Genomic DNA, 22,998 nt, shown 5'->3' on the forward strand with positions numbered 1-22,998 from the left:
TCATATATCTATTAAAATACTGATATTCTGGTCTATAACTCCTCCCCGAACTTCCCGCTGCCCTGTATCTTGGTCTCTCATTGGCTGTAGGTCATCGCCGATGTAGTTTTCAATCAGAAATCATTGCACACTGCGTGATTGTGAATCGCCGACAGCTCCAGATATTTAGCATGCCAAATATTTCGCGGGCGTCGGCGACGTGTCAGCGCTAACCTCAGATCGTGTCTTTGATAATTCACACTGCGTGATTGTCATTCGCGTGAACGAGCACCTATTTGCATCCGATTTCGGGCATTTGTCGGCGATTTCGCAAAACCTGTTGGCGAGTGAAAAATTTGGCAAAATCGTGCAGTGTGAACTCGGCATAAATAAAAATTAGAAATGTTGCCTCAGCAACTAGCTGAAATAAAATAAGTTTTCTATATTTTTCGATCTTTTATTTGTTATTTCATTTCAAATAAATTTTATTTCAAGTAACAAAAGTAGCTTTTACAGTTTTAGTTTTACTTAACTACAATTACCCTGATATATCATATAATTTTTTTTTACATATATAATTAAAATGTTTTGTTTTTGTTTCTAGTCCTTCAGTTTAAACTTAGAAATGATCATGTTATTTTCAACAGAAACAATACATAATATATACTTTGGGGATTTCATATATTGGACATTTGGGTTTCGAGGCAGATCAGCACTGATGTTGACCTGTGAGAGTGACAGCATGGAAACTGTAGAGGTGTTATTGAAAGGCGGAGCTAACCCACACCTTACCGATGCCCTGGGGCACAACTCCGCCCACTACAGCATCACCGCCGGCAACCACAACATTACCCTGCTTCTGCAGAGCATAGGCGTTTCCACAGGTAACCACACACATCTCGTCCTCACCTTTAATTTCTTCGAGAGAGAGGGACCATCTGGTGCCTAGTGGTTCTCTGATGTTTGGCCCCCATTTTTAATTTGGATACGCTCGTAATCTGAGAGCAGAGACTAAAAAGCAGATGTTACGTTGGGTCAGGGGATGAAAACACAGAGAAGTTTGCTAACTCGAGTTACAAAGGCCGATTGGAAACATATGTCGCTCTGAGTTGGAAATGGATCCCAGTGTTAATAAAGGGCCCCTGTGGTCGTACCACCTGACAGAGTGATAAATGTGCTGCCTGTCTGCTTTCATGTTGCCTCTTTTTTAAATGCAACAGTGAGCATGTGGTGGAACGGGAAGATTATATATAGTTATGTGTTTGAACGTGGCTTGCAGAGTGTGTTTGGAGTGATGGTGTGTGTGTGAGTCTCACCGCACTGCTGTCTGTTTCTTATTTCTGTCCCATGCATTCCCAGCCACTGAGGGTTCGAGTGAGGAGGTAATTGTCAAAAGAAACGGCCTCTCCCAACACTTTATCACATGCATACAAATAACTAAACCACAGAAAATCCTCAAGGATGGTCAGGGATGGATTATGCTGCTCTAAAATACCAATGTTTCACAAATATAGTCGATTTTATTACTCAGCTGAGAGTCGCTTAAATGCGGTATCCAGACAGCTTGATTTAAAGGGGTCATATGATGCTGCTAAAAAGAACATTATTTTGTGTATTTGGTGTAATGAATTGTGTTTATGCGGTTTAAGTTTCAAAAAACACATTATTTTCCACATACTGTACATTATTGTTGCTCCTCTATGCCCCGCCTTTCTGAAACGCGTCGATTTTTACAAAGCTCATCGGTCTGAAAAGCGAGGTGTGCTGTGATTGGCCAGCTATCCAGTGCATTGTGATTGGCCGAATACCTCAAGCATGTGACGGAAATGTTACGTCCCTTACCATACTGTGATGCCTTGTCCCGGCGTGACGAGACAAAAACATTAAAACCCATTACAAACGAGGCATTTGTTGCATCCAGTGGGGACATAATTACGGATTATAATGACTTATACTGTGTTTTTACGCGTTGCATCATGCCGCGCCTCTTAAACATAAAACCATGTCTGCATTTGTGATCGGAGAAATGACAAACAACAAACGCTACTCTACACTGCTCAAAACTCGTGTTTGAATCGTTAGTGGCAAATTCTTTATATATAAAAAACGTACTTACAGTCTGTGAGTCAGAACAGCCGGCATTGTAGTCTACTCTTCCAGGATCAGGAAACAGTCCTCCATAAAATGTGCTGCACACATCTGAATATTTGGGTTGAAGTGTTCTGGAACAGTGTTGTAAATACAACTTAACCACTAATTTCTAGTTGTGTCCTCTTTTGGAAGGCCAAACAAAATAGTTTCGTTTTCACAACGAAACAGTGTCACACACGGCAGGCTAGAGTTAGCAGAGGCTGGCTTGAATGAGCGGCGGCCGGTGGGCTTGAGAACGGCGCGGCAGGCGGATTTTCGACGAAGGAGCGTCCGGCGGGCTTGCGGCAACCACATGTGACGACCCCGGGCTGGACTCTGCTTCGTCCACGGTGAAAGCCGATCCGGTGATCTTTGGAAGACCAAACAAAGAAGTTTCGCTTTCACAACGAAACACACAAAACACAAACACACAGTGCCTTCACGACATGGTGGCGGCGGGCAACAACAAAACTACAGCAAGAATAAAAGTTACGCCGCCTTTCTTTGCGTGAACATTTGGGCGGCGTTATACAAATTTTCCCACATCGTGACGTAGACATGTGGGGGCGTGTTAGAACGAGCCGTTTTAGGTAGGCGTGGTTGACTCTTAACTTTTATAAAGAATATCTCTTTGGATTTGAGACTTTAGTCTTTGCAACTTCACAGTTCTTCTTTGTGCACCAAGAGCTTGTAACACTCCAAAGAGAAAGGAAAAATTGAAATCGCATCATATGACCCCTTTAAAGGTGAAGTGTGTAATGTTTGCACCCCTAGTGGCAACATGTGGGATTACAAAAATCATTTTCAATCCTCCAATATTCTGGTTTAAGGTTGTGGTCAGATTTACTCATCTTCTGCAAATTTTCATAGGCAAAATAGTGATTTTAATAGTAATTCCATGCAATTGTGAATTCTGCAAAAGAGCAAATAATTTTCACACAACAGGTTCTAAAAATTTGTTGTTTTGACCAACAGAAAGCTGCTTGGTTTGAGAGTGATTTCTGTGTGAGTGGTGCTTTATGTGTCACTACATTATTAATAATAAACAATGGAGCTTTTGCCTGCAAAATTTTGTGTGAATTCCACGAATGTGACCACATCTTTACATATAGTTGTCTCTGCATGTTGGAAAAGAAAAAAATGTTTAAACGTGGAAAAAAATGGCACACTTTCTTTTTAACATTACATAAGTATGCACTTCACCTTTAAGAAGTCGCATCAGTAGTTTGAAGACAGAAGTGCATGTTACAAATCTAACTAACTGCTGCTGCTGATTTGCTTTGCTTTCTAACTTGTCTATCCTGAAACTCCGCCCACACCAGCAGGCTCCTCCTCCTCCCAATCCCCCATCTAGTGGAACCACACCCCGCAAAAGGAAAGCCCCTCCTCCTCCTAAATCTCCTGCTCAGGTACAATGGGATTCATGAATCCCATGAAACATTATAAATATGATAATATGATAAATATAAAAAAAAAAAAAAAATTGTTTTAAAGGGATAGTCCACCCAAAAATGAAAATTCTGTCATCATTTACTCACCCTCATGTTGCCCCAAAACTAGGTCTTTTTTTCTGTGGAACACAAAATGTTTTAATAAATGATCACACTGCTCTGTTTTAATATTGAAGAGGTTGTCAAGCTTGCAAAAGGACAAATAAACACCATAAAAGTATGACAGGTTTTTCATTTTTACGAACTATTCCTTTAAATGCATGGCACTGGGTCTTATTCAGTAATAATTGTATGGATTGTTCATATTTATGCACACTTGAGAATGTCTTAAAAAATTATGAAGTACAGTTATTCATAACACATTCGCAACACAGAGGAATTTGTTCTTAATCTCGTTCTAATGTTAATGAATTTGGAATATTCTAAATTAATCTTCTAAATAAAACACACCCAAACCATTTCCATATAAGGGCTTTTGTGAAAATTTGAAAGCTTTTGATGAATCATGATTTGCTTGTGCAAATGTTCCTATGAAGTTTTCACACACAAATTAGTGCATACATAGGGCCCTATGAAATCAGTTTTATTTTTTTCCCAAATTCTGTTTAATTAAAAAAAAAATAAAAAATCAATTTTTAATTGTTCTGTAATCTGCGTTAATGATTAAATTAAATTTTAGTATTTAAAAAACATGTCTAATTAATTGAAAATCGTGAAACTTGAATATAACAACAATTTATCAAGTTTAACAAAAACAATCATTTTCAGGCCCCTATGAAATCAGTTTTATTTTATCACAAATTCAAATTTTTCTTTTTAATTCATACAGTATATAACTTAATATTTAAATAGCATTATTTTTCCCTTTGTATTCACAGACACTAGTCCACATCGCAGTTTGATCAAGTGTGCAGCCCTTTTGATTTATTCATCCGAAATGTGCAAAATTCCATGTTATATTGTAAATTCCATTTTTATGACTGAATTCCATGATTCCTTTCGTGTTTTCAACATCACAGAATTCATAGGGCCCTAGTATCATACACATGGTTTTTGAATGACATCCATTGTTTTAGTTAAATATGCATGGCTTATGCTTAATAATTCTGTAGGGCCCGCCCCCTTCCTCAGACGCCTCAAGCACGCCACCTCCCCCTGTCCCCACCCAGTCACCTGACTCACAGAGCCCCGCCCCGCCTTCTCCTGCCCCCAGGACCCAACTTGCCCCATCTGAGAACCTTGTGAGTGACAACCAATATGAAAAACTTTTTGCTTATAACGAATTGTAACTAATTTGGCCAACCTAACCCCATAGTCAGCAGTCACAGTACATCATAATAACATACACATTAAGTAATTTGCGCAGTATTCCATGTGACTATTTCTGCGTTGTGACTATTTCTACAATGTGTGTTTGTGTGTCAGGTGGAGGATGAGGAAGTCTTTGAAGAGATCCGTAAGCTCAGGCTGGAGAGGGGTCGCCTGCTGCAGAAAATCAAGGTTCTGGAGCAGCAGCAGAGCAGCGCCACCACTGCCCTGGCGGAGGTACTGCACTTCTTTAACTATAATAAACTTACTAGCAATTTCCACTGAAAGGGAACAAAATGAAACAAAAAAAGTAATATTTCAGTGAAAAGTGGCGCTTTACTTTCAGAAAAAGCTGATTGTCAAAATCAGGAGTCCAAAAAAAGTCCTATGATGAATGTTTAAATATGTGCTGCACGCTTTCCTCTCAATAACAGAAAAACCACAAAACAAAAACTTGTATGAGTTTCTTTTGTCTGCTGAAGACAAAAGATATTTTGAAGAATCTTGGTAACCAAAATAGTTGACTGTAGCCATTGACTTCCATACAATTTTTTTTCCCATATACTATGGAAGTTAATGGCTACCATCAACTGTTTGGTTAACAACATTATTCGAAATATCTCATTTTGTGTTTAACAGAAGAAAGAAACTAATACAGGTTTGGAACAACTTGTGGGTGAGTAAATTATGACAGAATTTTCATTTTTGGGGGATCTATCCCTTTAAATTTGTGTGATTTTGTCATATAGCAGTTATCACTAAATATCAAAATGTTCTACAGCTAAACTCTCTGAGAGAGCGTCTGAGCGAGGTTGAGGCAGAGCGTGACCGACTGCTGGCCGAGCTGGAGGAGTTGAGAGCAGCCCAGGTGAGCGGTGTGACCTGTGACTCTGAAGACGCGGAGGACTCAGATGACATGTTGGACTTCCCAGGTGAGCCAAGAACACTTCCTGTCACAAAAGTGAGTGGAAGAGCTGGAAAAAGTCCTGGAGCAAATTAAGTGGAACATTTCTGTTTATGTCGTATCGGGAGCAGAGAAGTTACTATCTAAGCAATCGCAAGGTCTGGATGCTGATTTGCCGGCTGAGGGCACCTCTCAAGAGAATCCTGCCATGGTAGACCAGCTTCGCAGAAAAGTGGAGGAAATGACCTCCCAGAATGCCGACCTGGTTCTCAAAGTGCAGGTGGAGTTTCTCTCCTTTAAACACACATTTGCAGAATGCAAGCAAAGCACTAAATCACAGGCATGCACACACACATACAGAATGCTGACCTCATTGTCTGTGTTTAGATGTGTTTTCGGCAGCTTCATAAAGGTTATTCAGATGGGCACGATAAATATGCACTAACCACATACTGCATATGACCTGCTTCTTAAAGCCCCACATGTGCTTTAGAGATTTAAAGATGGGAACACACAACACATGCACTAGTTCAACCTGATGCTGTATATGTAGCTCAGATATAGATGTATTTCCTTTTGTATTTTTTGCATTCTCAACAGTCATTCTCATCACTGTTATTTTTACATTGAAAATATACCCTTCATTTTTAACTTAATTGTAACAACAACAATGTCAAAAAAATAAAAAAATTACCTTTTTTTTCATGAGAATAAAATGAAAAATTAAACTTAAGAAAATATTTAATCTCTTATTTATTAGGGGCCATAGGCATCTTTTGTATCCTTTAGTGTTCTTCTTCTAATTCCTCTGCTCTGGAAATCTAGGGCAGCCCATAGAACCGTATGGTAAAAAATTATGAAATTTGGCACACTGATAGAGGACAGCCCCAACATTAACCACACCCAATTTGGAGTCTCTAACTCAAACCCTCTAGCGCCACCACTTGTCCAAATTTGCACTCACGTTTGCGCTAATAACTTTTGAACCGTAAGGCTAGAAACAAAAGTTAATGAAAATTGAACCATTTGTCAAAGAGCTCACCAAAGTGGACGTGACACTTTAGCGTATTCAGACCAAACTTGGTGTGTATTATGACAACCATGATCTGAGGTTACCTGCACAGTTTCAGTTTCAGCACAGTGCTATATTTTGCTTATAAATTCTGAACGGTTCGGCCAAAAATCACAAGATTCAGTTCGATATAGAACAATACCCAATTTTCCCATGTTGGCCATTTTGAGCGTTAGCCATTTTGAATTTTGACAAAAAAATGCTATGTTTTACAACAGCATTGGTGTATCGTCAAGAAACGTATGTTTTCAGCACCATGCCCTGAAGGTACTCAAAAAGCCACATTGTGGTCAAAAATTGGAATTTCAAAAAATGCTAATAGCTTTTGATTAGTTTTGCCTATTATCATGAGACTGATCTTGATAAATTCCTTGGATCATGCCGAGAACATTGATACCAATTATCCCATAATCGGCCAAACTTTCTGCCCTCCATTTTGATTTTCTCTGAAAACCTACTTTTTCGAACTCCTCCTAGACCACTGCTTTGATTTTCACCAAATTCAATTAATATCATCTTCAGACCATGCTGGCAAAAATGTATGGATTTCGTGTAGATAGATGAAATGGTTTCTGTTTAACGCATGAATTTGCTGGAATGATGCCAAACTGCGTCTGAGGCTGTATTCTCTGCAAAGCTTTGACATATTGATATCAAACTTTGTATGTGCCATTGTCACCTCACACTGACCACACCACATCAATTTGATAACAGCACCACCTATTGGTCAAAAGTGATAAACCATTAAATCATATTACTAGTTGGTTGTATAAATGATGTTTCAGTCATTTTGAGATTATACTTTGACACACAATTCCCAATTATAATCATATGTTTCATGGTCTTAGTATACAGAGAGCTTATTTATGAAGCTAAAGCACAGCTGACAATAGCATTAATCAGATCAGTGTGGTACTGCATTCTGGTAAAAATAGCATGGCATGTATGTGAAGTGCTAATATGACATTCCACAGCCCTTGTGGAAAATGTTAGGGGAACATGTGCAGCAAACGTATGTTTTCTTGTTCAAATGAGCTTAGTAGAAAGTGTTTAGCAAATTTATCACTTACAACTGCACATTTTAAATAAATCAGCCATGTTTGGGAAGGTTCTCCAAAACTGGGTTGTATTTTCATTGAAGTCCAGGGTTAAACAAACAGATCAAAGAACGCTATGAGGATAATGGCTGAGGCAACATATGGCAACTACATGTGCTGTCTTTAAAAAAGAAAACCAATAAATACCTTAGTTATTGCAATATTTTTAGCTCTATTGTGTTGTGGTCTGCAGATGCTGGAAATGTTTGAGAAGGATGACACGGATATGCAGAGCTCGGGCCCAGATTTTGTTCCCACAGCTCAGTATGAATCTTTAAGGAGAGAGTTTGAGGAACTACAGGAGAAATACTCAAGAGCCCAGGCTTCAACTGAAGCTTCAAGCATCGCAGAGGATCCTGGGTAATATGGTTAAAATGAGATCAGACTAATATTTTATCAATCTCTTTCTTGATATGATTCAGATAGAACATACTGTATATGTCGTCTATATCTATTAATTTGGTGTATTTTTGTCTGGAAGACAAAACTTTTTTTTTTTTAGTTTTTGCTTATTGTCAATGTTAACATGTAACTTGTTTCTTCATTGGATATTATCGACCTTATTTTAAACGTAAGAGTGGGCACGGCCAATTGTAACTTGACTGTGCGACGTTCGCTTTAGTTATTTTACCTTTTCAAAAACAGTCCATTATACTGCTTGATATTGCAGAATTCAGCTATATTGCAAAATTGCTGAATGTAAATCCTAATTTTACACAATCATTCCTCAAAAATAACAAAAAATATTTCACCATTGATAGAAAATGTTGTTGGTAGATATTGGAACTGGCACGTACCTAAAAAATAAACCTATGTAAATGAAAATTAGGAAACGTAACCATTACCAGGTAGGGGTGGGGGAAATAAAACAATACGTTATAGTATCACATTATTTTGCTTGGCGACAATGTGTCAATATGAGCTCCAAGTATCAATATTTTATTATAAATTGCAAATATGAAAATATTTTGGTTCTGAGTAATAAAATCAAAAATATTTTATACCAATACTGGTGCATGCAGCATAATTGACAGTTTTTTATGACAGTGTTGGTCAGTTGGTCTGCTTGACATTCTGCAGTTGAAAAAAAAATTACACAATAATATCATTTCATGGCTTAAGTATTGTGATGATATTAGCCTCTGGTGATTCTTACCCCTATTGACAAGGAAGTTGTTGGAGTTGAAACTGGAACTTACCTAATCTAAACTAATATCAGTCACTCATGCACATATGAATCCTGTCAAGTAATTAAAACATTTGCTTTCCTAACGGTTGCTTTCCTTAGATCTGTGGAGAAAGAGGAGAAAGATCAAAAAGCTCTGGAGGAACAGCTGGCCCAAGCCCAGGCCGAGTTAGAGGAAATCAGAGAACAGATGCGTCTGGGGGTCTATTCAGTGGAGGAAGCAGGAGCGAAACATGAAGGGGGCTCCGAGTCCCCTGAGAAAGGGGCAAATCTGGAGAACCAGCAGGAGCTGGAGGCGGAGCTAGCTAGCAAGAAGACAGATGGGGAGGGGCTTAGTGAAGGTGACAATGACACCATCCAACAGCTGAAACAGAGGGTGACAGAACTTGAGGCAGCTCTGCTATTCACGAACAGCTTGTAACACTCCAAAGAGAAAGGAAATCTTGAAATCGCATCATATGACCCCTTTAAATATAACTCCAATTTTTGACCAATCAGAGCACTTTCTGCACCTGTCGCCAGGCGGACGGACCTTAGAGGTGATACAGGAGGAGCTGGAAGTTGCAAGGCAAGATGCAGCACAAGCTCTGGACAGCCTTTGTGCCGAGAGAGAAAGCCGGGCTCAGGATGTACTACAGCTGAGAGATGCAATACCGCTGGTGAAACACCAGGAGGTGCTGTCCGCAATAGCCCAGCAGTTAGCGCAAACAGAAAAAGAGCTGCAAACAGAGCAGGCACTGCTTGAGCAAGCTCAAACTGAGCTCGCCAGACTGGAATCTGAGCTGCAGGCTGTGCAAAAAGACTCAGTTAGCAAGGAAGAACATGATAAAGTCAAGGTAGGTTACATAAGATGCTAAAATGTAGCATTGTCCAATTTGCGAATGAATCCTTTTAACGACTCATTCAAAATGATTCACAAAGCACTCATCTGTTAGAATTGATTCACTGAAGTAAAAACACGCATTTGGAATAGAATAAATGCTAATACTGCAGAAATGCTTTTTTCTCTATGCATAGAAAAGGGGTGTCCATTCCTGGTCCTGGAGGGCCACTGTCCTGCAGAGTTTAGCTCCAACCCTAATTAAGGAGTGTGTTGGGGCAAGTTGGAGTTAAGTTCTGCTGGACGTTGACCCACTAGGAGCAGGTTTGGACACCCTTGAACTATGGTTTCTGAGCTTGATTCTTCCTCACTTCAGGCAGAGCTAGAGCACTCTCTAGAGGAGAGTCGGCAGAGTGCAAGAGCGGCTCAGGAGTCTCTGAGTGAAAAAGAGACGGAACTGAAAGAGCTGCGATCGCAGAAAGCTTTAGAACAGGGACTGGTATCCAAAGAAGACCATGAGGCCCAGAGACTCTCCCTACAGGCTGAGATCAATACCCTGATGGCCCAGTTAGCCGATCTAGCACGCAAGCACGAGAAGACATGCACTGAGGTGTGTGTTGTCCTTGATGTTGTTTATGACAGTTTCCACTCCACCTATTTGCACATGATAAAAACGAGCCAAGTTTTATTTTTAAAAAGTCTCCTTCCGCAGGTGTTCCAGGTGCAGCGGGAGGCTTTATTTAATAAGAGTGAGCGTCAGGTGGCTGAATCCCAGCTGGAGGCAGTTAAAAAGCAGCTGGCGGATCTTCAGGCCGAGTCCACCCACATCCAACAGCTGCACCAGGACATCCAAGACTCGCAGGGGCTCATTAAGGAGAAAGACCGCAAGGTGTGAGGGTGAAAAAGTTGGGCTGTATCCGAATATGCCTACTTCCATACTATACAATCCGTAGTATGTCCGAATTCACAGTATTGATAAAACAGTAGGCGATAAGTACCTGGATCTCCAGTGAGACTCTGAAGTGCACATCTAATGGACACTTGACTATCCAATGAGGCCACAGGAGAGGAGTTGTGAACAGAGTGCAGCAGTTGGGTTCTGGAAGCAAAATCCCATTCATTTTCTCAATAGGGGAATTGATTTTTAACAACAACTTATAAACCATAAAAAGACCTAGTGTGAGCTACAAGGTTTTAATCGATGCTATATATATTTGTTGAAGTCATCAGTACATAATCATGTTCAGTAGTGGAATTAGTGGTGAGAAACTACATTACCCATAATTCTGGAAAAAATTCCACCAATCAGAGAATCGCATCAGTAAATTCCATCCAAATAACACTTTAGCGCCTGTCCATTCTCACAGATCACTGTGAATGATGTAAAAATCCATGATATGGACATTTGATTCTTTCTTTTTCCACTTTCTTACCGTCTCCCTGCAGATCACAGAGTTGTCTAAGGAGGTTTTTCGTCTGAAGGAGGCTCTGGGGGCTTTGACTCCTCCACTGGCACGTTCTCCATCGCCACCATCCTCAGGGATACCTGGACAACAGTTGGCACTGCAGAACCGTGTAACCTCATTAACACAGCAACTCCAGGTGAGCGTAACGCTCCTCGCTTTATCAGCCTTATTGATAATTACACGCTTAAAAATAAAGGTTCTTTATGGGCATTGATGGTTCCATGAGGAACCTTTAAGATCCTTGGAACCTTGCACAAAAGATTCTTTATAGTGGAAAAAAAGTTCTTCTGATTTGTATACTGTTCTTCACATGAAGAAACTAATGGTTATTTTAAGAGCTGTTCAAGGAAAGGTTCTTTGGGGAACCAAAAAAAGTTCTTCTGTGGCATTGCTGTGAAGACCACCTTTTGGAACCTTCATTTTTAAGAGTGTAGAAGAACTGATTTTGCTTCCCTAAAAAACTTTCAGTGAAAAGAACCATTTTTTCCTTAGTGTGAAGAACATTTTAATAAATCTCAAGAACCTTTTTCCACTGTAGAGAACCTTGTGCGGAATGGAAAGATTCCATGGATTGCCAATAAAGAACCTTTATATTTAAAAGTATGCGCATTTAAATGAATAACACACGTCTAAAGTCTTTCCTTTCATCTTGTGCTCAGGACTGGGAGCGCAAACACAAGACTGTCGTTTCAATATATCGTTCTCATCTATTAGCTGCTGTACAGGTGAGACACATAACCCAACCTTACATCTACAGGAACGTCTTATGTTACACATACCTATGTGACTGTTTATGACTTAACAGGGCCGGATGGATGAAGAAGTTCAGGCGCTTTTGCTTCAAATCCTCCGTATGACACAGAAAGGTCAAAATTAGTGCTTTGCAACTGACAGCAATACAAAGAGTTCAAGTGACTGCTATACGTACCCTTGAACCGAAGTGTATCACCACTGTGCACCGCCAACAAGAGGCACTGAAACTGAATGAGAAGATATAGTTTTGGAACATGACAGAGATGATTATATTTCCTGTATGTGATGATTTATGAGGGACAACACAGATACTTTTGTACCACATTTCAATAAACGGAGAAATGCTGCTGATGTGCCTTTCTTTGTAACTCTGCGGTTGACACTTTCTTTGCAGGCCTCTCACAGTACTGTATGTCAGAATTTACTTTGTGGTAAAAAGTACGTTATGATGAATTTCCGTGGTGTTAAAAAGATGCGTAGCACACCACAGGTAATCTATTTCAAACTCAGCTGGTATTCAGGTCTGGCACATCCACATGAGCTCACCACAAACAGCTGAGCACGTCTGTTAGTACAGGTTTCTTTTCCTTTTGAAATCAGAGTAATATTTCGTGTAAAATTCAAATTTGTTATGAACCTGTATTATTTTTTCTTCTGTTAAAAAAAAACAAGGAGATGCTTGGCAGAATGTCCAAGCTGCTCTTTTCCATACAATGAAGGTGGACGGTAGGGCTGTCAAAAAAAAAAAAAAAAAAATCCCATTTCGAATTAGTCTATAAATTTAGGATTTTGTTTTTTTGAGAAGTTTTCAATTAAAAACTTTCAGTTTGAAGTGTGAAATATTAGTGCCACTAACTATATTAAACTTAATGCAAAAATAATGACTGTTACCGAACAGGTTTTCTAATCACTTAGTCAATCAAACAAATAGCCCCGCCCCAAACTTATGCTATTGGTCAATGCTGCTATGTCGACCACAGTCGAGCCCCAACATTTACTCTTTCTGAGAATTTTGTATTTACAAATAGCTTACTTAATAGTCATCTCTCTGCACGTAAAGAAAATATTTTAAGAGTAAAACACTGGAAAAAATGACAAAACTAAAACATCCTCAGCATTTGGCAAGTAGGGAAACAACAAGAACAGAGCCAGTTGTCAAATATTGCGGGAAAAGAGAACATCAATGGGGAGCAGATCTTTACGTCAAAACTGAAACCAAGCCGTTCACACAGAACGCATATTTTATATATATATTCTATCACCGTTGCACTCGCGTCTCACACAAAAGAGCCGATTGTTTAGAAATCCATGTAAAATTAATGCTAGTTTAACTTTGAAAAAACAAATCTCAAGACTTTATGGCGGTTTTTTTCCCCCATCCCACTGCAACTCGTGTTTTTAAATGAAAAATTTACTCTTGTGTGATTGGTGTTCGGCCCTTTGTATTAAACTATGCATACATATATAATTTTCGGATTTCGTTTTTCAGCCATTTTGACAGCCCTAGTGGACGGTACAGAAAAGTCCATTTGAATGTTACAAAAGGTTTTTGTTTCAAATAAATGCCACTCTTTTTAATTTTCTATTTATCAAAGGATCCTGAAAGAAGCATCACAGTTTCCACAAAAATATTAGATAGCACAACTGTTGTCATCATTGATAATAGTAAAAAATATTTCTTAAGCAGCAAATCAGCATATCAGGATTATTTTTGATCAAATAAATGCATCCTTGGTGAGCATAAGAGACTTCTTTCAAAAACATCAAACCTCACCACAAACATTTGAATGATAGTGTACAATGTTAAGCTCTCAAAAATAACAAAACATCATAAAAGTAATCCATATGACTCGTGACCATCATTGCAAGTCGTATGGACAATAATGGCAACATTTGCATTTTGGGAGTACTGTTTCTTTAAAAATAAACCAAACATTTCCTTTTACTTTTCCCTTCCTGTTCAGTTTTATTGAGAATGCTTTTAGATCAGAGTAACAGAGCATAGAGAAACAACATCCTGAGAAAGTAAAGTGGTTTTCGTGGTGGCAATGAGGTCTAGAATACCTGGAGAAAGCTAGCCGCTAGCATTCACATTTATCTCAATGTCAGTTGCTAGGCTGGAGCAAGAACCCTGTAAGTATGTGTTTTGAAATATCTGTAATTTATATGTTGTTTGCAAAAACCCATGGATACTTTTAAATGCTTGTCAGTGGATAAAGATGCTTTTTGGACCCAAATGGTGTAGCTACAGCATCTGCTATCTGATTCTAATTTAAGTAGGCTAACTAGATAGACCCTGGCTATTCTTTCCATTTCTGCCATATTCTAATATTGCTGAAATAGTAAGAGTAGTGTGCTTTGTTATTCCAAATTCAGCTGCTGGCATACTGTACGCAATAGCTTAATAACAGAAACTATGATGCAGAAAGGATGTATAAACCCTAAGTAAGTGGAAGGATTTTTGAAGTAAAAAAATAAAAACTTCTAAGGCACTGGAATCTTCTTTTTGGATAGTGGGGGAAGACAAAGAAAATGTGGTTCTTTATACACTAGTGAGCCAGACTCTTCTTTTTATATAACCAGAATATTTGAACATTTATAGAGGCAGGTTTCATTTGATGACATTTCTCCAGAAAGCAGCTTTTAGGTTGAAATAAAATGGTTTGACATTACAAACTATTTATTGAAATGTATTAAAAAAAAGTTTGTGGTTGACTTTTGTGCCCAGATAAACAGCAAAATAATACATATGAGGACTTTAAAGGTGCATTCAGTAGTTAGCTAGCGTTAGCATTGCTCTTGTTTGTGTACTTTAAGTACCAAAGCCACATGGTGTTAAACGCTTTTTCTCATCATCAAATCTTATGTATGCCATAGCGATGTTTGCGCTCGTTTTTTTTTTTTTTTTTCCAGTCGTACAGATACTCCTGTTGTCTTCACTGATAAAGCGCAGCAAGTTTCATTGTCTAATTTTCGTTTTTCACATCACCAGACTACACTTCGCCACTAGCGTATCTACAGGATTGTGAGGATTTACTTTTTAGGGTGCATTCATATTGTACAGCGAAATGTCACGTCCATAGGAATCTGCGCAATCTAGAATTTTGTGTGAGGGACGCAAGAAAGTTAGCAAGGGATGCATTAGCATCAAAATTTTGGGGGGGGTGAAATGAGTGAAGCGATTGCGGCGAACACGATATTTGTCTCAATCGTGTCTTCCGCGCAAGTTGAAAAATTAACATTTTCAACTAAAGTGGGAAATTCGCATGAAGCGTTGTCGGTTGTATCAGAAAATGGAGGAGAGCATTATTATGTTTTTATTCAAGTAATGGTGTGTGCACACCAGAAGCGAACTTAATTATTCGCACGAGTAGATTACATACAAAGTCAATGCAAAGACACCAACAGATGCAAATTTGCACGGGCGACGCGATTGCCACGAAACGTGCGATATACGCCTCAATAACGTCTTCAATACGCCTCAAAATTCGCGTTGTCGCGCAAGCCAATCAGCGAAGAGCTTATTGACAATCGAGTTTGACACATCCGGTTGTATCAGAAAGAGCATTATGCAATGATTTTATTCGCACTAATGACACATTTCCCAAATTTCGCATCATATTAAAGTTTGTTACGTAAATCAGCAGCTTGTTTGTCAGCTGGTAGTTGATCAGGTGAATGGATTCCTATTGAAATGACGAAAATTCGCTTAACCTAGGCAAATGTGACGGGAACCTTGATGTGGATTTCGCATCAGATTCAAGTTTGCATTGTTGCAAATTCACATTTGCCAATAAAAAGTTGCTTAGTTTGGAACTGACCTCTGATTAAGCAGTGTTAGCTACACTATTGATAATGGATAACAAACCTTCTTTGCCCGCAAATTTACGCTTATGTTTTGTTAATGTGACCACATGTTTTTTTTAATGAGCACCAAACTACCGAATGCACCTTTAAACAAAACTGTACGCATTGTGGGTATTTGTTTGTGACTAAACACAAAAGAGAAATGGAATATTTGTTTAGTATAATGCATGTCTGAATCACTCAGGTTTAAAAAAGGGCAATATCACATGAGCACGACCCAAACGTTTGGTGCTGAGTTCATAAATGAAACATGTGCATTTGATACGACTGCATTAGAGAGCGACTGAGCTTTATATAATGTCCTTAAATACTGCATCCTGAGAGCAAACCGTTGGTAAGCACAACACAATGAAGTCCAGAGTGTCAGAGGTGACCGTCAGAGAAGATCAGAGCCACGGTTACTCAATACATCACATTTAGAAACAACAGCTCACTGACGGACGAGCGCTCGTATGGATGTAAAGGAATCAGACGGTTTGTCTCATGTGTTTCACATAAGTTCACATTTCTGAACAGTCTGCTGGGAAAAAGTGTTCACAAGCACTTTATTTCCCAATGCCAAACTCTCAGTTGGGGTCTTCTCTGTTGAAGAAGGGGTGGATTGAGCAAGACATGCTGAAAGCTGTTTGTGGTCAGTGCCTAAGGAACAGCGATATCCCACAAGTCCCAGTGGAAGCTCAGAGTCTGTTTAAGGCAATAGTGTGGGGCCTCTAGATTGGCAGCACAGGGGATGGCCTTGCACCCTAAAAAAAACACAATACATAAGCTATGAATTACCCAACCAAACAGCTTTGATAATCTGTAGAAAAATGCCGCAAACCTCTTACCATGTACCCTATATGGGCTTCAACCGGAAGTCAGTTCTTTCTGCAGACCACCTGCTGGAGGTGTAACTCGCTCTCTGCTGCAACAATCGGCAGCTTGTTTGTCAGGTGGTAGTTGATCAGGGGGCTGATGCTCTCAAAAAGCATGTCTTTAGTCCGAACCTAATGAAAAATGAATTAATAAATTATGGCCATATAAGGAAAATGTGAACTGATGTGGTTTAAGGGTGTTTTCATAATTGGTTTGACGGTGCAAAGTTAGATTATTTTTCATAATAATAATTAAAATAATTTTAGCATTTTATCCCTTTTTTGTTTACTTTTATTTTTTTTAGCCAACAAACATTTATAATTATTATTACTACTATTATTATTATTAATAGTATTATTAATTTTTATTTTATTTTTACTGACTTTTTAATAATAATTCCTATTTTTTATTTTTCACTTTAATTTTTAGCATATTTATCTGTATATTAATGTAATTTTTTCTTAGTTTTTTAATAACATTATTCTATTTTATATTAATAATACATAACACATTATAATTAATATTATTTTATTCTCATTTCAATTTTATTTTCTTATTTGTTTAGTTTTTAATTATTTTTGTAGAATTATTAAATTTGAATATATTTATCAAAATACTTTTATAGTGTGTCCTGTGAATCATTTTATTTATGAACAGTGCTATACAAATAAAAAACATTTATTTTTAAATATATAATAATAATAATAACTGTTTTGAATTTTTACTTTAATTTTAGCATTTTTAATCTGTTTTATTTCACTTATTTTATTTTTTTATTTTGTGTATTTTTTTCTAAAATATTAATGCTATATAAATATAAACATTTATTTAATAATTATTATTGTTGTTGTTGTTGTTGTCGTCATCAACAGAACTACGACAATCAAGCAAATCATTAATAGACAACTTATCAGGCAAATAAGGCCTGGATTGCTTTCATATCAATAGTGAAATATACTTTGATTCCACATACCTGTACAACATACCCCAATCCTCCTTTTCAAGAGAACTTGGGGGTTTCATTGATTACTTTGTGAGTTCTTGGAAACCCAACTCTGACATCAAACTGGATCCTCATCAAAATCTACAGTATAAAAACTGAGCTTGAAGCGCCACTCACCACTCCTTCAGGATCCACCAACAGCAGATGTTTGGGAAGCCCACACTGCATCCCAGTCAGCACATACTGGCCCGGGTTAGTGGCGCTGTCCCTCACCAGGAAATCTCCATCTCGACCCAGCAGATTCTCTGCGTCCCTGCGGCTCATGCGGCCATGGTACCACATCTCCCGCCGCAGCTGGTCCTCCGTGGGGGCGACGGGGGCCCGGCGCCGCGGGGGACTCGGCCACTTGTCCTCCAATACACAAACTCCTCCAGCCTCGTGTAGACGCAGGGCGTCCTCAAATGGCCCTGTTGGGTTGAAAACAGTACGAATGGTAGTTAACGTATTCATCAAACATATATAATCGTAATACAGTCATTTGTAGTGGACTCACTCATATCAAAAATGTCTTTCTTTGGACTCTCGGATCTGCGTCCTCCTCGGGCATCCATTGAGGCCTCCATGTTGTCCAGATTCTGGGTGTTTACATACAGATGTTCCTCGTAATCGCGGCTACCTGTAGGATGACCATCTGCTCGGAGGTAACCATCGGAAGTCAAAGCTACAGAAATGGTGAAAGGAAAATAAACAGGTTACTAGACTCTTAAAAATAAATGTTCTTAATTGGCATTGATGGTTCCATGTAGAACCTTTAACATCCATAGAACCTTTCTGATGAAAAAATGTTCTGAAAAAGTTCTTTAGATTACCCACTAAGAAAAAAATGGTTATTTTAAGGTTCTTTGTGGCACCAAAATGGTTCTTCTATAGCCCTTCAGGAACAGGTTTGGACACCCCTGTTCTATGGCATCGCTGCGAAAAAACCCTTTTGGAACCTTTATTTAAAGAGTGTAAATAACTAAGCAATTAGAAGGGAACATCTGGAATATCAAACCCAGTAAAAGGCTCAGAAATCACTTCAAAGTACTAAAATATCACAAGAGTAACGTAATGCTGATAAATAACCAGCAGGCGTCTCACTTGAGCTGCTGTTGTTCTCCGTGTCCCAGTGCACTTCATAACACAAGTGGGCGGCAGCGAGGCTGCCTGCATCTCTTTTGGCCAGTGACCCCATCTGAAAAAATAAGCACAGGTGTGAGATCAGTTGCATGAGTACAACACACTTGTATAGATAGATAGATAGATAGAAATTAAGATATTGATTTTTTTTCAGTGCAGAAAGTACTTAAAGCAAATAATGATAGATGGTTTGACAGGTCAGGTTAAAGAGGTCAAAGGTTTCAAAAGGTTAAGTCATTTTAAAAATAAGCATTGATAACTGAAGAATTGCTCATTTCTTACAAATGGCATATGGGCTTTCAGCTTTCATTACAGAATGTGCTGTATTCATAAACAGCTATTTGTCTGAAGCCATTAGCGTTATGCTAACTAACACCACTAACAGAAATGGATGTTTCTTTATTAAGACCAACCTTAGCGAATTGTCTCCACAAACTTCATGCTGTTCATAAAAGACAGCAATAAAAATCTACACACATCTATAATAAAGTCTATATAATAGTTTACCTGAGCGGTTTTGCTCTGTGGTTGCGTATGGACGTGACCCAGTAGGCCCGCAGGAGGCCTGAGCCTAGAGTCCACCACTCCCCCCACAGGAGGCTCCTTTCCTGGGATGCTGTTGTAGTAATCGTGCTCAGAAGATTCCTCGTCATCACCCCATGCCGACTCTTCTGTTCGTATGGTCCTAACCATTAAATAAAGCTATTTAGCATCTTAGAGATCAGTGAAAGTAAATGTATATTTAATATAAATATATAAATAATTTGGTACTGGAATGTATCAACAGAAAACAGTTTATCTAGCAGTGTGTACTTAAAGATTGACAATATTACCTATTATTTGTGTGTGCTTTATGTTTAACGAGTATAAAGCTGAGTTCACATCTACCGTTGTTCTGAGTGAGCAAAATCCAGTCATCTTAATAGCAATTGGGAATTTCATGTGAGGGTGGTGAACAATTTCTCCTACAGGTTCAAGATGGTCACACAAACTCACCAAATTAACCAACAAAAAAAAGTGTTAGTTAAAAAAGTGTTGGTTAGGATGCTGCCAGTATAGGGAAGTAGACTACAAGGCAGCCCACTATGTTTTGGAAGACTGTTTATATTAAAGTCAAGAAAGCGCATGTTACAACGATGATTTGAAACAGAACAAAATGAAAGAAATGATCCATTAATGATGCGACACTGAGCAGTCCAGAGCAGTTTCTGAGAACCCCTTAAATGAATTTAGCTTTAAATAACGGCCTGGAATCAAAACAGGATGGCTATATGAAACACAAGCCGTGTGTATCCTGTTTCAACCTTGCGAAAACTGCTCAGAACTGAAGCTCAGTATTAACTGCAGGTGAAACGATGAAGCAACTACTATAATTTTCATGTTGTGATGCATTCAAAAGCCCAAACAGACAATATGGTTTATGCGAAATTATGTGAATCTCACCTATCCATGGTGGGAATTGCTTTGGGCGGGCTGTGTAGGTACTGTTTGAACTGCAGTTCGAAAGCCTGGCCGATGGTACTGATCACATTCTGAGCAAGACCGTCACAGCACTCCAGGATGTGACATGCTAGAGGGACGAGAAAAAGGTAACATTGTTCATATGTCAGAAATCTAGCCAAAATAGCATGTGACAAACAAATAAAACTGAAAATCAAAGGGAAATAGGATTCTGTGCATAATATGCATGAACAATCAAATCTAAAATGAATAAAATATAAAAAAATGAATATATAAAATAAAAACAAAAAAATAATTATTCTAAAAATACCTCTTTGATTGACAGGGTCTTTGGCCACATAAGCGACGTAATCGGGTGTATCCTGCAGCACAAGATGAAATCAGAGTAAGAATCAGGTGGCATTTATTAGTGGAGAAAGAAATGGTAAGAGTGGAAAGAAGAGGCATTAAACATGCAGAAGAGGCCTCACCGAGTCTCCACCAGAGGCGAAAGATATGGACTGCATGGGGTGATGGGCAATCGCCTACATAAAGAGATGAGAGTGAGATGATGTGATATCTTCAATTCAAATCAATATTCAGCACTTATTAAAAAAAAATTTTTTAAAAACTGTCAAGGGACTACAAGAGTTCTGAAGCCACTTAAAGGGGCAATATTTTTTTTTAAGAAAAACTATTTACTACAAATAACTTAGACTTGGAAAATTAGAAACATCCTACTTTAAAGGGTTAGTTCACCCAAAAATGAAAATTCTGTCATTAATTACTCACCCTCATGTCATTCCAAACCTGTAAGACCTTCGTTCATCTTTGGAACACAAATGAAGTTATTTTTGATGAAATCTGAGAGATCCTCCATAGACAACAAGGGAACTGAAATGTTTTATGGCCCAGAAAGGTAGTAAGGACATTGTTAAAATAGCCCATGTGACATCAGTGGTTCAACCTTAAATGTATGAAGCTACGAGAATATTTTTGTGCGCAAAGAAAACAAAAAAGTTACTTATTTTTTGTAACGATTTCTTCTATTCCGGGTCAGTCTCGGCCGCCATTCACGAAAAAGCTCTTGGATTTCATCAAATATATCTTAATTTGTGTTCCGAAGATGAACAAAGGTCTCACGTGTTTTGAACAATGTGAGGATGAGTAATTAATGACAGAATTTTAATTTTTGGGAGAACTAACCCTTTAAGCAGTTAAGTCAAAACATATAACTATTTACTACAGTGCTGGAGAGGAACTTAAATCAGTGAAACATTTATCAAAAAATCTGAATCTATTCATCCAAATTAACTGATTCACTAAAATGAATCAAACTTTCCATAGCTAAACAAGTGAGAAAAGTTGTTTGTTCTGATATGATTTGAAGGGATATCCAGCATGAGAGGAGGCCGACCTGTCGTGTGGTGGGGACGAGGAGACTCAAGCCATCAATGGAGATGTTGACGCCGATGCTCATTCCAGCAAAACGTAGGTTACTCTTCCCCATGATAGACTGGAGGGATTTATTGGTGGTCTAAAATGGGCAGCAAAACAAACATTTGGATGTCACTACATTTTCTTAGATTTATGCTTAATAATAAAAAATGCCAAGGCCAAAACTACAGTTTTCTCTCTTACTTTCTTCTTCCAGGCAGCTTTTCCTCCAGGTACAGTTTCACACAACCTGTTGATGGCCTCCCTGTGTTCACACACACACACACATTTACAAAAAAAAAGAGCACTATCAGAGAAGTATTACCAGATCTCGAAATCTCACATATCTGGAAAACCCATAACAAACAATTTCCCATGTGTTTCAGTGCAACCACAGTGTGAAAATAAATGAGGAATGAGTCTGAGCCTAAGCATAATGCTTATTCAAAGCAGGTCAACAAACAGGGGCCCATCTGTATATTGTCAATGGATAAAATAATAAACGGAGCAAAGCAAAACTCTAAAATCATAGGACACAATTTCAAAAACGTAAAGCAAAAGGAAACAAATAAAAAAACAAACCAAAGGACAAAACATACATACATACATCAATAAATACTGTGTCATAAACAAACCAAATCAAAGCAAAATAAAACCAAATCAAAGCAAACCAAAAGAAAACCAAATAAAGGTAAAATAAAACAAATAAAAACAAAGTAAGAAACAAGCCAAAACTAGGGATGCACCGATACCACTTTTTCCAGTACTCGCCCGATACGGATACTTTTATTTTTGGTACTTGCCGATACCGAGTACCGATACCGATATTTTTATTGCATTTGTACATTTTTTAAATATTGGGTACAGAAACCAAAAGAGTATGTATAATGTTAGTTGGTTAACTTCATTCATCAAATAGATACAGTCAAACCAAAATTTATTCAGACACCTTCAACATTTCTCACATTATCACAGTTTATTCGCTATAGTTTAGAAAATGGTAATAAAATATGACAAGAACTCAGAGTTAAACTGAGTCAGAACAAATTCAGCTTGATAATGTCAGATAACTTTGATAGAAAGGTATGTAATAGATTACAATCAACCAAAA

At 38.3% G+C, this 22,998-nt stretch overlaps 2 protein-coding genes across 3 annotated transcripts in view; one reads left to right on the forward strand and one right to left on the reverse strand.

Annotated features, from left to right (window-relative positions):
* LOC107676943 (ankyrin repeat domain-containing protein 24-like) overlaps positions 1–12,499 on the forward strand; it is a 16,027-nt gene extending 3,528 nt beyond the window's left edge. Inside the window, exons 8-22 of the mRNA XM_016471687.1 lie at positions 688–863; positions 1,339–1,361; positions 3,432–3,518; positions 4,673–4,801; positions 4,986–5,105; positions 5,650–5,800; positions 5,901–6,052; positions 8,135–8,301; positions 9,230–9,540; positions 9,626–9,963; positions 10,324–10,557; positions 10,660–10,836; positions 11,394–11,549; positions 12,073–12,138; positions 12,219–12,499. Of these exons, the coding sequence (XP_016327173.1) occupies positions 688–863; positions 1,339–1,361; positions 3,432–3,518; positions 4,673–4,801; positions 4,986–5,105; positions 5,650–5,800; positions 5,901–6,052; positions 8,135–8,301; positions 9,230–9,540; positions 9,626–9,963; positions 10,324–10,557; positions 10,660–10,836; positions 11,394–11,549; positions 12,073–12,138; positions 12,219–12,290 (2,359 nt within the window). The 3' untranslated portion in view covers positions 12,291–12,499. The remainder of the gene's footprint in view (positions 1–687; positions 864–1,338; positions 1,362–3,431; positions 3,519–4,672; positions 4,802–4,985; positions 5,106–5,649; positions 5,801–5,900; positions 6,053–8,134; positions 8,302–9,229; positions 9,541–9,625; positions 9,964–10,323; positions 10,558–10,659; positions 10,837–11,393; positions 11,550–12,072; positions 12,139–12,218) is intronic.
* A 3,597-nt stretch (positions 12,500–16,096) lies between these two features.
* Positions 16,097–22,998, reverse strand: part of shc2 (SHC (Src homology 2 domain containing) transforming protein 2) — a 20,768-nt gene continuing 13,866 nt past the window's right edge. For both annotated transcript variants that reach the window (XM_016471746.1, XM_016471745.1), the window contains 11 exons: positions 22,092–22,152; positions 21,868–21,987; positions 20,942–20,995; positions 20,782–20,833; positions 20,454–20,580; positions 19,518–19,695; positions 18,972–19,065; positions 18,385–18,552; positions 18,009–18,298; positions 16,861–17,019; positions 16,097–16,776 (listed from right to left, as the gene is read on the reverse strand). In XM_016471746.1, the coding sequence (XP_016327232.1) occupies positions 16,891–17,019; positions 18,009–18,298; positions 18,385–18,552; positions 18,972–19,065; positions 19,518–19,695; positions 20,454–20,580; positions 20,782–20,833; positions 20,942–20,995; positions 21,868–21,987; positions 22,092–22,152 (1,273 nt within the window). In that variant the 3' untranslated portion in view covers positions 16,097–16,776; positions 16,861–16,890. The remainder of the gene's footprint in view (positions 16,777–16,860; positions 17,020–18,008; positions 18,299–18,384; positions 18,553–18,971; positions 19,066–19,517; positions 19,696–20,453; positions 20,581–20,781; positions 20,834–20,941; positions 20,996–21,867; positions 21,988–22,091; positions 22,153–22,998) is intronic.

Source organism: Sinocyclocheilus anshuiensis, unplaced genomic scaffold (assembly GCF_001515605.1).
Source record: "Sinocyclocheilus anshuiensis isolate Anshui unplaced genomic scaffold, SAMN03320099.WGS_v1.1 scaffold420, whole genome shotgun sequence".
NCBI classification, from domain to species: Eukaryota; Metazoa; Chordata; class Actinopteri; order Cypriniformes; family Cyprinidae; genus Sinocyclocheilus; species Sinocyclocheilus anshuiensis.